Below are 14,809 nucleotides of genomic sequence, written 5' to 3'. Positions count from 1 at the left end.
GGTGAGGTGTTTTGAATTACTTGGTGGTGAGGTGTTTTGAATTACTTGGTGGTGAGGTGTTTTGAATTACGTGGTGGTGAGGTGTTTTGAATTATTTGGTGGTGAGGTGTTTTGAATTACTTGGTGATGAGGTGTTTTGAATTACATGGTGGTGAGGTGTTTTGAATTACTTGGGGGTGAGGTGTTTTAAATTACTTGGTGGTGAGGTGTTTTGAATTACGTGGTGGTGAGGTGTAATCGTCCCAAACTTCCAGTCTGCACCTACCCCTCCCCTATGTATGTGCAGAGGGGTTCTTTCTTGAAAAAAAAACATTCAACCTAAATCTTCAACCAAAATTGCCTATAAAAATGTAATATCACAAACACAACAAATACATTTGTGCAAAGTAATTGTTTGTATTATGATTGGTGTAAATCATGACAACACAGCAACTCAGGTACAGTCATTAGCCTCAGTTAAAATAAGCCCGTTCCTCAGCATCGACGCGCGAGCCGAGCCAATCTAGTATATATATACAGTACATATATATATCTCTATATATAAAGGAGGATTGTCTGTGTGTGTGTGTGTGTCTGTCTGGATGTCCGCTTATAACTCAAGAACTACACATCGGAGAAAAGTTTTAGACACAGATTCGGAATCAGCATAAAATTCCGGTGGTTATAGGCTACTTTTTATTTTAATATCAATGGTTAAAAAAACCGGGACAGCTGCAATTCCATGGTGTAGTTTGTGGCGGCGCTATTGCCCCTTTCCGATCCCATGACGCATTGCGGTTCCGATTCACGATAAGGTCTATGCGCTATCACCGAAACTTTTCCACCTTTTCCATACCTTTTATTCAGATTTACCTTATTGTCCATCGTAACCACATTACGCTTGGAAACACTGGCATTATCCTTCTTCGGACCCATGGCTAACACAAACACAGTAAAGGAATACTGTACATCGCCTCTGTTTTGAATGAGAATCAGCGGGTGCGCGTACGTACAGTATACTGTACGTACATATTTATATTTTTTTAATGTGCTTTTTATAGTATTTTAAATTGTTTTTTAGCTTCTTTTATTGTTAATTTATGTACTATTTTATTTATTTTAAATATATTTTAAAGGAAAACAAATGTTTTCACGTCCGTAGGAGTGACGTAAAGTCGCACATAAAGATGTTCGCTGCCCGGTCATGAAAGAAATTATGATTCTCTTGCCAAAGTGACATGAAGATCAGGCAGTAAACCTCCCAACTGAGTTTCTCAACAGTCGTCAGCCTCAAGGACTCCCAACACACAGGTTGATTCTCAAGGTGGGAGCACCAATCATGCTTCTAAGGAATCTTGATCCACCAAAGCTGTGTAATGGAACACGATTGACAATCCAGCAAATGATGCCGCATGTCCTAGAGGCAACCATCCTCTCAGGACAATACAGAGGAGAGAAAGTATTCATTCCAAGCTTACCACTTATTCCACCTGACCTTCCATTCTCCTTCAAGAGGATTCAGTTCCCCATCAGGCTATGTTTTGCTATGTCCATCAACAGGGCGCAGGGGCAATCAATGAAGGTTGTAGGCCTGAACCTGACAGAACAAGTGTTTGCCCATGGCCAGCGGTATGTGGGCTGCTCGAGGGTTGGAAAACCAAGCAATCTTTATGTCTTGGCACCAAGTAAGAAAACCAGAAATGTTGTATACCCAGAGGTTTTGAGAAATTGAAAATTGAAAAAACGTCATGTAGGAAATGTACTGTGATATTGCTTTAAAATATACATGTTCTTTTCATCATATATTTGTATTATTCTTATTCAACCCGGGCGAAGCCGGGTACCTCAGCTAGTATATATATATATATACATACACATCCAAAGCTGATATAAAGACCTACTTTTTCCAATTATGTTTGTCAGGACAGACTAAATCTGTGAATTTATTTCATGATGTTATGTAGAAGCAACCATCGCAAACTTTAACAATATAATATTGAGATTCATTGTTCAAACCTTAGCACCGAACACAGTGGTTCAAAAATACTTTTAAATTTGAATCTGAATAATATACTTTTGATTAAATAACATATTGACATTATGAAGAGATAGTTACCATTTGAATGTCAGAATATGCAGCGACTTTGTTACATTGAGCTTTCAACATGATCTAAGGAACAAGATGCATCCAAACAAAAAGCGCTCTTTGGTGTTATTATTCAATATCAAGGTATAAATAATTAGTAAGATAAATATTTCCTTACTATTTATTTATCGCTATGCAACGAAAAATGCAAAAGGATGCCCATTTCTGAGACTATTGGGAGTATGTCATCCCGAGTCAATTGTGAACACACCCTCCATGGTCTAGACCCAAAAGGGAACTCGTAAACACTGAAAATGTTGAAGAAGAATCAGGTTTTCACCTACAACTGGCACAGTGTTCAAGGTACTTTGATATTACATAGTCCTGAGAACAAAGGACATTGACTCAAACCTAGAAAGCACCTTAGATCTGACATTAAGGTCCAGATATCAGTGAACATCACAGTAAATGTGTTTACTGTTGTTTAGCTAAATTATTATAATCAGACACATTTACACAGACACGAAGTACCAAGAAAAGGTATACTCATTCAATAAATACAACCAAAATAGTATATGGTGTGTACTTCGTGATTACACACTATTTTGCACCATCAGCTGTAAAACCATTTGCAGTCTTGTGTATTATAATAATAATATTTAAATATTCCCAACATGAAATTTCAACTTCGCATTACTCTGCTTAGAAAGAAAGCTCGAAGAGCTAACAAAACATGGTCTCTAAAGGTGTGAAAAGGTAGCATTGACAATTTAACAATACATTAGTTTATCATCCTAATGTGAAGCAGGATTATGTTAACTACACCAGCATCCAAATTACGATGGAAAAAAACATTTTGACTTAAATTATTTTTGGCTTTATACGAATTAAAAACCATTTGTGGGAATGAAGTTGGTGAAAATCAACCAAAAAGAGACAAATTTCTCAAAATCAATACAAGATCTTCTAGAAATAAATTGCACCATAGAAATGAAGACTATTTAAAAAGCCAAAACATGCAAACAATTTGAGAATTGACTTGTCAATAACTCTTAGCACCTGAAATATGGCTTCCTGTATAAGGTTTGTAACAATGGAGCTCGCCGTCACCTGGTGTGTTTTTCTTTTTGTATAAAGTTTAGAGGCTCATGGAAGAGTTAGAACATAGGATCGATCAGGACATAAGAGAACAGTAGTAAAAGAGGTGGAGGCTGAGGGGGCACAGCAACAACAGGGATGAGGGGCAAAAAAGAGTGGCGACTTGAAGAAATCAGAGATGTGGGGAAGAATGAGGGCAAGGGGGGATGACACAGGTGGTAGAGAAGATGGATACAGACACAAATTCCCAGGAAGGAAGAACCGGGAGCTTTGGAAGAGCGGTTCTTGGCGAGGACTTAATGTGGTAGAAAATAGCTACCATGGTTTTGGATAGGGAATGATCTGAGATGGTGGTGCAGAGCTGTCAAAATCCTGGAGGGAAGAATGAGATTGAAGAAAATGCGGAAGGTAGTTGCACAGGTGGGAAATAAGAGGAAGGGATGTGTGGAGGTGATCAGTGATTCTGGATTTTGGGATTTTCACCAAAAAGGGGGTGGCTTCACAATGTCTAACTCACCTGGTTTACGTAGTTTCACAGAACTACAGCCTTAATTTTATCTACCATCTCTTCACCTCATATCAATTCAACTCTGACCAGCTCTGCAGTTCCCATGTCATATGGCGCTGCCTCTACTTCACATTCTTGTCCCACACATGTTTACCCTGAATCGTCATCATCCCTTGCTCCATCATCCCCTGCTCCATCATCCCTTGCTCCATCATCCCTTGCTCCAGCAGATGCTTCATATGTTTGATTGGCAGGTAAGGGCACTGTAGTAGTCGGTTGTTTCTCCAGTTTATCCCAGGTCCGAGTTATTGGGGCTTCAAGTGTCATAATGAAAACAGACTTGCTGTCTGTGCTTTTTGTAGTCAATGAAGGAAATGGAGTAACTGGAAATAAAGCAGAGCTGTCTCGGATCATCGCAGCAGTAGTGGTAGTGGTAGGCGAGGTGATATTGTCATGCTTCCTGCAGGAGTAGCAGCAGAGCCTACCAAAGCCAGGTAATGAACAGTAACGAGCAAGGGAGTCCATGCGGCAAAAGAGGGACTTGTCGCCAAGGCAAGGAGCATCTGTGTCATAAGAAGCACAATTAATATAGATAATCTTGCATGGAACACAAAGACATTATAGATAACAAAAATATAGATAACCAAAACCTTGATCTTTTCTACCCCTGTTAATTCACCCCAGATCCACTTTTCTGAAATATCGACTTCTTTCCCTGAAGTCCTAGCAGTGTCCATGTGTTTATTTTTACCTCTCCCACCCCCACCCCCATTCCCATGCCTCCTCCCCCCAAGCCCTCCCCCTCCCACAGATCTCCCAATGTCCCTGCTCTCAAATGTTTTACTTGTGTGCTTCCTCCTCTCGCCCCATCTTGTCTCCCGCTCCCTTTATTTCGTCTTATGTGTCCCTTATTTTTATTTATTTATTTTTTTGTCATTAATGTTAGCTCTTACACGAGCCTCGATGTTGTATACAAAACAAAAAAAAGACATCCAAGTTAGCAAGCACTTCCAACATAATTCCTGTTATTCTTGGACAAATAGACTTGCAGCCCCATTGAGTGATGAGTGCACAGTAGGAAATGCAATGAAGAAAACGTGATTAAGGGAGAGTAAAGCGGTGGAAGAGTTAAGCAGTTATTGCATTGGAGCTGAATGCAAACTCCAATGTGTAGAGATGTCAAACATAATGTTGCATGTTATCAAATGGTCTCGCAACAGTTAATGCTGCTCATCAAAGCCTTTACCTTAACGGTGCCAAAAACACACAACCAGGTGTGCTATTCATCATATCTGACACTGTGCGTTGACATCCAAATATGAACAGAAAATACAATTCTTACTTTGATGCAAATTCATTTTCTTTCGATTTGTCGATCAGACTATTCCTGTTGATTGGTAAATGGGAATCATTTATAAATTACTGTGTCGAGTAATCCGAGGCGATTTTACCTTTCCCTTTCATGTACACCTCAGGCTATCACTCCGAGGATTAACCTCTCACGTGGAGCCGAGAATATTGTGGCAGAAACATGGAAAAACATTTGGAGGAAAAAACAACCCACAAACTTCCAAGACTGCGAACTTTAAATAAGTACACTAATCTAAGTTAATGCCTAAACACAGGAAAGACAAACAGCAATATTGGATCGGATTTGATGAAGCGATCCGTTTGCATCTGCAACACAAACTCTCCAATAAAAACCACGCACATCATTATTTGGTCACGTGCTGGCAATGCAGGTACGACACGTGACTCTGCAGAAAACAGTAATCGGTACGCAATTGTTAGGGAGAACTGATGATTTGTGTTTTGACTCCAAATACCTGTATGTAACATACAGTAGTAACTCCATACATACTATAACAGAGATGTTTGTCTGTCTGCTTTGTGCATCACCAATATTCTCAGAGATGGCCAATTGGATCTTCAACAAACCTTCACAGGTGCATCAATGAGTGCCACGGAGTGGTTTCGGAAAGGTTTTGTTTTATTTTTAGAAACTTTTGAAAAAAAAAAGTTTTTTGGGGATAATTCTTCTATAGTGCCTAAACCTTTGTAGGTACTGTATGTAAACGGTAATATTAAATGATCCCTGACCCCATTCCTTAGTGAGTGTAGGGAAGTGTGTTAGAATTAGAACCTTATTATTATTTACCATTATAATTAAATTTACATTTGTTGGTTTGTCAACATCAGTATAAATTCAGTCCTTTGTTGAAAATCTCCCATTTTTATGCTGTAGAATATATTTATTAAAGTACCAAACACCCTTTTCTTGCAGGTATGCTTGAACACAAAAATGGTACTTTTCTTGAAGCCTTATTCCAGTCATTTATATTTCAGAAATACGTATATCAGAGATTCATATGACAGGTAATACCTCCCCATCTTCCTGTTGTTAAATGGGATTGTATTTCTTCATTTATAATGTGTAAGCTCTTTCTGTATGTCTTCATCGTAGATATATATACATATACATATGCAGTCACGTGAAAAAGTAAGTACACCCTTGGCTCTAATAGGTGGTATTGCCCCCTTTGGCAGAAACAACTTCAAGTAAGCGTTTCTTATAACTGTCTACCAGTCTCTGACATCGACTGGGATAAATTTTTGCCCACTCCTCCATGCAGAATTCTTTCAGCTGTGCGATGTTTGAGGGGTTTCTTGCATGCACAGCTCGTTTCAAATCCCCCCAACAATATCTCGATGGGATTTAGATCCTTTGACTTGGCCATTCCAGAACCCTCCATTTCTTTCTTTTCAGCCATGGGGTGGATTTACTGGTATGTTTAGGGTCATTGTCATGTTGCAAGGTCCACCTTCGGTTGAGCTTCAACTTTCCGACAGGTGGCCTCACATTATCCTCAAACACCCTCTGGCACAATGAAGAATTCATCGTGGATTCTATGATGGTGAGCTGCCCAGGCCCTGATGCAGCAAAGCTGCCCCAAACCATAATATTTCCACCACCATGCTTTACAGTTGGTATCAGGTTCTTGTGGTCAAATGCTGTCTTTGGTTTTCGCCAAACATGTCTTCTGGTACTGTGGCCAAATAGCTCCACCTTTGACTCATCTGTCCAGAGCACATTGTTCCAGAAGTGCTGGTCTTTGCCTTGGTGTTCATTGGCAAACTTTAGTCTTGCCTTGATGTTCTTTCTGGACAGCAAAGGTTTCCCCCTGGCACACCTCCCATGTAGATCAAATTTGTGCAGCCTCTTTCTAATGGTAGACTCGTGCACTTTGACATCAACAGTGGCAAGAGCTACCTGTAGGTCCCGTGATGACATTCTGGGGTTCTTCGAGACTTCTTTCAGCATATTGCGTTCTGCTCTCGGGCTGAACTTGCTGGGGCGGCCTGGCCTGAATACGTTGGCGGTTGTTTGGAATCTTCTCCACTTGTAGATGATCTTCCGGACAGTCGAATGATTGATTTCAAATTGTTTGGAGATCATTTTAAATCCCTTCCCAGACTCGTAGGCATCTATAACCTTCTTTCTGAAGGCCTCAGAGAGCTCTTTTGATCAAGGCATGGTGACGCCGCACACTTCAACAACAAAGAGCAAACCAAATTAAATGTCTGAGGTTTAAATAAGACAGGTTCCTCCAAGATCCTCTCTGATGATGTTCTAATCATTTGCACCTGAGCTGGTGCACCTGATTCTAATTTTAGGTGTTTGAAGTTGTGATAAATGTAGGGGTGTACTTACTTTTTCCACATGTGAAATTTGCATTTATGTTTTTTAAAATTATACAATGGACGACAAAATGTAAATGTTTCATGATATTTGTTGTATTATATCACCTTTATCTATCACTATTGTTGAAATGAAGATCAAATAGCTGTATGTTGAAATATGTTGAAAAAGTCAAAACTTTACATGGGGTGTACTTACTTTTTCACGTGATTGTATATATGTACGGATGACGTTACTGCACGTCATCGACTATACCTACAAATAGATCGTCAGTACGTGGGTGCATTCCCGTACCAAAATGCCAAATTAATCCCGTACCGGGGGTATTTTTATCAAAAAAAAAAAATCCCGTACTCAAAGGGTTAACTAATTTTACCTATTTCTACATTTCAAATGGTTGCATGACATGTCGTGGTGATGCAACATGCATCGAACGATTAACATAATTTAACTTCGGTACTGCTAGCACAAGCCACCTCGTCTAGGGTGAAGCAGTTGAAATTTTGGTGGAATATGTGATTCATTTATTGTTTGAGTGAATATAAAATGCAGTGGAATGCTTTTGTAGATCTACAAAGATGTGAACGTCCAGGTATTGCCTCAACGGGATACCTGTGGCTCACAACACACCAGTGTTACAGACCATTGCATTTTAAAATCTTAGGAGAGCAACAGATCGCACTCCTGAAGCTTGTTAGGAGAGTGAGATGAGTGTGTTTCCAGTAAAGATGTTTTATTTACTCAATACTGACAATGTTTGCAACGCTTATTGCTAATTAATTTTGGATGGTATGAGGGTATGTATCTACATTCCATTTAGTGGGGCGGCTTAGCCCAAATATTCAAAAGAATTGTGCATTTTGTGATACAAGCACCAAATTTGGCACACTAGTAGACTATCATATTATGAAAAGATCTGGATATTGGGCCATCTCAGATTCAGAGATTTGATTTTTGCAAGATTTGCAGATTTTGCAAGCTGAGATTGCAACGCCAGGGACGGCCGACTCCTTCCTACGAGCTGCCCACGTCACCCGCACAAGAAGAGCTCATCAAATCACTGCAGCGGCACTGCACATCCTGCAACACCGTGCGTATGAACGCCACTGTATGACATATGCTGATGATGCAGAAGACCTGCCTGAGTTCGAAGACTGGTGTCACCAGAGAGGAGAAGACATTCCCAACTTTCAGTACTGGGCAACTGTGCTGGAACTAGAGATGTTGGTACTGGTCTACGTGCGTTCTCTGCGGCAGGCTTCATTCACGACGTACCTTGATGCCCTGACGGAACTGGTCCCATGGTTCCATGCCTTAGACCACACACACTATGCCAGGTGGGTCCCTGTTCACCTGAGGGACACGGTTGCACTCCCAATGAAGCACCCAGATGTAGCCAGAGAATTCAGGGCTGGCAACTTCACTGTACAGAAGACGAAGAAGGTGTTCTCTTCGATCCCAATCGAATCGAAATCTTGCAAAAATCAAATCTCTGAATCTGAGATGGCCCAATATCCAGATATTTTCATAATATGATAGTCTACTAGTGTACCAAATTTGGTGCTTGTATCACAAAATGCACAACAGGTTTGCTATGCTGCTACACTAATTGACATGTGGGCTACATTCCAGCCAACAAATGTTGCTAACTGTACTGTATTATTGGAGATCATCATCATCATCATCATTGGAGATAATATTAATCACATTTCTTAACTACCAGAGTTCAGATGAGACGTTCAAAGATTTCCAGAGAATAAATGCGCACAAATCTGTGCCTAAGTTCTCCCGAAGACCGATAATACAAGTTCCTGTATATGTATTTATTGGGCTGAGTTATACCAGAGGCTGAGTTATACAAGAGGCTGAATTGTACCAGAGGTTGAGTTATATCAGAGGCTGAATTGTACCAGAGGTTGAGTTATACCAACAATGATGTATGGAAGGTATAATTGGAAAGCTGAGGATCTCCTCTTAATTAGTAAACCACATGTAAATTGTCAAAATAAACAAGCGTTATGCCTAGGTCCCCCGTCGGTGAAGTGATGTGAGTTGACAAAGTGGAAGACGCAAGGCGGCCATCTTGGATTTTGACGTGGCGACCCAATTTTCAATAGCGTTCTTCCTTATGCGTCGATACACCCACACACCAGATTATAAATTATTAGTTCGTCTATTTTTCAAGATATTCGCTCACAAGGTTCAGACATATATATGGTGGCGGCCATCTTGGATTTTGACGTGGCGACCCAATTTTCAACAGCTTTCTTCCTTATGCAGAGATTCACCAACACACCAGATTAGAAGTTAGTAGTTCATTTATTTTTCAAGATATTTCGCTCACAAGGGTCAGACATATATATGGTGGCGGCCATCTTGGATTTTGACGTGGCGACCCAATTTTCAATAGTGTTCTTCCTTATGCCTAGATACACCCACTAACTACAGACCAATCAGCCTGCTCCCAATTATCAGCAAAGTCATGGAATCCATCATTGCTTCGGATATGAAATCTTTCCTCTTCTCCAATGGCTTGATCTCTGATCATCAATTTGGATTCAGACCAGGTCACTCTACTCTGGACATGCTGCTTCTCCTGTCTCAACAATGGATGGAGGTCCTCAATGCCAAACAGGAAATCAGAGCTGTCTCCCTCGACATATCACGTGCCTTCGATACGGTCTGGCACCCAGCTCTGCTCACCAAACTCTACTCCTATGGTATCCATGGAAATCTCCATGCATGGCTTGCGGACTTCCTCTCTGGTCGTAGTCAACGTGTGGCCCTGAATGGATTTCTCTCATCTCCCCTTCCTGTTCAGGCTGGAGTTCCCCAAGGCAGTGTGCTGGGCCCTGTGCTTTTTCTGGTCTTTATCAATGATCTCTCCGACTCTCTGGAAAATCCTCTCTATCTCTTTGCTGATGACTCCACTCTCTGCCGCTCCATTCCTCTTCCCTCAGATCGGCAGTCTGCAGCCTCCTCACTCTCTGAAGACCTGGACAAAATCACAGACTGGTCAAACAAGTGGAACATGTCTTTCAATCCTGACAAATCTCACACTCTTACTATGTCTCTCCGAAAAGATCGACTGGACAACCCTCCCATCTACTTTCTCAATAATCCTCTCCAAGAAGTTCTGTCGCTGCAGCTTTTGGGTCTCCCTATCTGCCATGATCTTTCTTGGGAAAACCACATTTCCAAGCTGGCCTGCAAAGCCAGTCGCCGACTGGGCATCCTCCGTCGTGCGAAGTCCTTCCTTGGCACACCTGAGCTCCTCACCACGTACAAGGCTTTCATCCGCAGCTCAATGGAATACTGCTCTCCCCTCTGGGCTGGTGCTCCTGCCTCACACCTAGCTCGTCTTCACGCTGTTGAAAGCAAAGCATTCAGAATCATTGGAATCTCCTGTGATGAAGCTAACTCCAAGGGCCTCTCACTCACTCACCGCAGGCAGGTTGGTGGTCTTTCCGTCTTCTACCGACTCCTTTCCGGCCTTGCTCCCCCAGCTCTCTCTGTGCTCTGTCCCCCAAATATTCCTACAGGTCGCACAAGATCTGCCAGCAAGCCTCTGATGGTTAAACTGCCGAAATCTCGGCTCTCTGCTCACCTTCACTCCTTCATTCCTCTTTTCTCCCGCCTCTGGAACAAACTCCCACACTCCCTTCAATCCCACTCCTCCCTCCAGGTCTTTAAAACAGCTGTTCACCACCATCTCTTATCTTCCCCCATCCAAAACCTTGATCTTTTCTACCCCACTAATTCACCCCAGATCCACCTTGTTTGTAATTCCAACTTCTTTCCTGGTAGTCCTGGCAGTGTCCATATGTTTTATGCCTCTCCCACCCCCTTTCCCATGCCTCCCCCCCAAAGCCCTCTCCCTCCCACAGATCTCTCGATGTCTCCATGTCTCTCGGTTCCTGCTCTAAAATGTTGTGTTGTGTTGTGTTGTGTTGTGTTTGTGTCCTTCCCCCTCTCTCCCCATCTTGTCTACCGCTCCCGATGTTATTTGTTCTATGTGTCGGTTTGTCGGTTATGTGTCGGTTTGTCGGTTTGTCTTTCTGTGTGATAAATGTTCGCTCTTTCACGAGCCTCGATCTTTTATACAAAAAACAAAACAAAAAAAAACAAAAAAAAAAACACCAGATTAGAAGTTAGTAGTTCATTTATTTTTCAAGATATTCTGCTCACAAGGTTCAGACATATATATGGTGGTGGCCATCTTGGATTTTGACGTGGCGACCCAATTTTCAATAGCGTTCTTCCTTATGCAGAGATTCACCAACACACGAGATTAGAAGTTAGTAGTTCATTTATGTTTCAAGATATTCCGCTCACAAGGTTCAGACATACATGGCGGCGGCCATCTTGGATTTTGACGTGGCGACCCAATTTTCAATAGCGTTCTTTCTTATGCCAAGGTACACCCACACACCAGATTAGAAGTTAGTAGTTTATTTATTTTTCAAGATATTCCGCTCACAAGGTCCAGACATACATGGCGGTGGCCATCTTGGATTTTGACGTGGGTCATATATATATATGTCGGTCATGCATTTAGTTATGCCCTATCTAATTATAGTTTGCATTTAATAGTGGTTGCTTTATAAAAAGGATTAAGCTTTCTATGTTCCCTCTTGCTTCGAACTATGCTTTACTGTCCAACTGTGGCAAGGAATGTAGAAAGATAGTGAAACTGCTTGCTCTGTTAGACTCCCTCGTGAAAACACGTCTTTTTGTCCTTGACCAAAAGCCAGCATGAGAAGATAAATTTTGAGAATGTCCCTGTGCTCTTTCTCCCGCATCTTTCCCTTGGCTCATGCCAAAGAAGATAGGGTCTCGGTGGGAGGTATTTAGCCCGTTTTCCTTTGTCCACGCTCACTTTTCAGCGGAGATTTTTTGTATATTTTTGTGTATATAAAGAAACTCTGGGTTGCCAATTTTCCGGGAGTGTTTGGAATTATGCTGTTCAATTGAATTGTATAACCCTTACACCCTCCACAGCGCGGTGTACTTGGTTCATAAATAAATCTTGTTATCCCTTGAACTCAAGGTGTGGAACATGGTTCGATTCCTGAGATCTGGTGTCAGAAGTGGGATCCAACTCTGAGCGATATTTGGGAGGCAGACCCTGTGGAGACTCGACGGAGAGGCTGGCCAGCACTGATTTGATTAAGGTGAGCTTTCATGCTGAGGGGTCATTCTAAATTGAGCTCCGTTCACTCACCCAGGCTGTCTGTCTCCCATGTCGTCGCTCCGTGCTTGGATCACGAACAAAATGGGAATCTGGTGTGTAAGTGCAGGCCTATTTGGCTTGGGGTAACGAGTTGTCTATTGATCCACCAAGGAATGGGGGTCAGTTAGCAGGAAGGGGGGACTTCTTGGTAAAGCCAAGAACTTCCCAGGCAGGGCAGTCTAGAGACAAGATGGAGTTGATGGGGTTGATAGTAACCAGAGAAAGTATTGGCTGCGGGCTAACGAAGGAGACCCAAGGAATATGGCCAGGATGATGAGTAATAAGTTAAGCTAGGTTAAGAAGGGAGAACCCCTTCAGGAAAACCCCGGCGTAGGTGGTAAGCAATAAGTACAGGAATACCCCGGCGTTGATGATAAGTTAGACAAGTTAGAAGCGCTATACAAACATTGACCGCGAGTTAGCGCCGCGGGAGGACCGGATTGGGGAAATATCGGCGCGGTAAACCCAAAGACAGGATTTTTCGGTGGATGGCCTCGGGGCGCTTCCTTGCGCCTTGTATGCATCACGACCTGCTTCTTGCGAATGGGGGTCATGCTGCCGTGCGCCGGGAGCGACCGCCTGGGCACATGGACGGGAAAATGTTCCGTGCACGTTAATTAATATCTTAAGGGAGATTAAGGTATGTCGGAATAATACTCAATCTGAAGTAAACTAGAATGATTTGAGTTCTGGAGACGGAGTGCGTGTATTCAACGCATTCGGGTGGTCGAGTCAGGCGAAAAAAGGATTATATTGAGCCAGGTACAACGATTAAAACGAGTGGTATGGGAAGGAAATGATGCAGCCAGGTGTTGTTGAGCTGCACCTTTATGAACAACGTGAGTATGAGGTTGCTTGGAGGATGTGTGCCCAAATGCATTGTGGGCCATTGCGACTTTGCTGGATGTCGATTGTTCTTGATTTGCTGGCGGGATGTTTCATGTGGTGTGCTGTGCGCCATGTCAGTATAGTGGGGGCCTGTGACTCCTGCCATGCAATGTCATGAGGAATACGTTGTTTGATAATGGAATTATAAGAGAAATGCTGAATAAACGTTGATAGTAACGTGAAGTATATAAAATGTGGCGATTGACGTGGTCGAATGGAGGATTTCAAGACGGTAATGAATTTCCGGTGCCAACAGGAAGTCCTGTCCATACAGTGAATGATGTACAGTGTGGATGAGGTCTCTCTGAATGAGGTGAATGAGGTTGTCTAGAGCGGATGAAATAGGGAATGGCAGTTGCAAGATCGAGGTACGGATGTGATGCGGAATGGCAGCTGGAAGACGTAAGATGCATCGGCACATTTGTGTTGATCAATGCGCCGGACAACGACTTTGCAGGCGAGCGATGGTGGTATGGTTTAGTTATGAAAACGCGTATGGGTCTCAGGGCAGATAATGTGGGACAAGCTGCCCCACAGGCGGAGGAGGGAGAGTATTGGAAATTCAATAATTTGAGTAGAAATGTCTGGTTTTCAACCGAACGCTCATCCGAGGGATGAAAACGGTCGGGGTTTCAACTGTCGGTATGCGATGTGGCTCACACCGTGCGAATGATGTGTGGATGATGTTGCGTAATGCATCTTGGAGATGCGTCAGGGCAAAGACACAGAGAAGGTGGTGAGAGTGACACGGAGTACGAGTTGGTTGTGGCAGGTGAGAAGGAATGCACACCTGGAATGGTTGAGCGCGTGTGGGAAGGTACACCTGAGTTGGTGGTAGCGCAGGTGAGAGAGGGCACATGGAAGCGCGTGATCGGGTGTGCAAGAGAAGGTGCAATGACGGAGTGCATGGAGACACCTGGATGTGTGAATAAGGAATGTCGAATGGTTGTCGGAGGTTGAGGTTTTGTCGGAGGTTGAGGTGGAGGAGGTTGAGGTTTTGGTCGTGTTACATGAGGGGGCTGAGTTGGAGGAATGTGCTGAGCGAGCACAGGTGCGGAAGGTGTGCACCAGGTAGAGAGGTTGCTGCATGGTAGAGCACGCCTCCCTAGAAAGGCTGTGGGGTTTGAGGTGAGAGCATTCGCTCCGCACTTCAATTGAAGATCATTGGAGGTGGCTTGTGTTGGCGGGGAGTTCCTGGACGGACCAGTTGGTTGTGGTTTTGGTACATCGGGTGTGTGCATTTGTAATATGGAGTCTCACTGATTGCCGTTTATCTGTTCGGAGGTGGAGCTCTTGCAGAGGCAAGTTGTATTTTTT

The 14,809-nt window shown here is 42.8% G+C and overlaps 1 protein-coding gene across 1 annotated transcript in view; it reads right to left on the bottom strand.

Annotated features, from left to right (window-relative positions):
- Nucleotides 1-1,897: 1,897 nt before the first annotated feature.
- Nucleotides 1,898-14,809, bottom strand: part of LOC137433067 (A disintegrin and metalloproteinase with thrombospondin motifs 3) — a 388,598-nt gene continuing 375,686 nt past the window's right edge. The window contains exon 22 of the mRNA XM_068125510.2: nucleotides 1,898-4,234. Within this exon, the coding sequence (XP_067981611.2) occupies nucleotides 3,822-4,234 (413 nt within the window). The 3' untranslated portion in view covers nucleotides 1,898-3,821. The remainder of the gene's footprint in view (nucleotides 4,235-14,809) is intronic.

Source organism: Myxine glutinosa, chromosome 8 (genome assembly GCF_964187855.1).
Source record: "Myxine glutinosa chromosome 8, kmMyxGlut1.1, whole genome shotgun sequence".
In the NCBI taxonomy this organism is placed as follows: domain Eukaryota; kingdom Metazoa; phylum Chordata; class Myxini; order Myxiniformes; family Myxinidae; genus Myxine; species Myxine glutinosa.
This window is presented reverse-complemented; position numbering and strand designations above follow the sequence as displayed.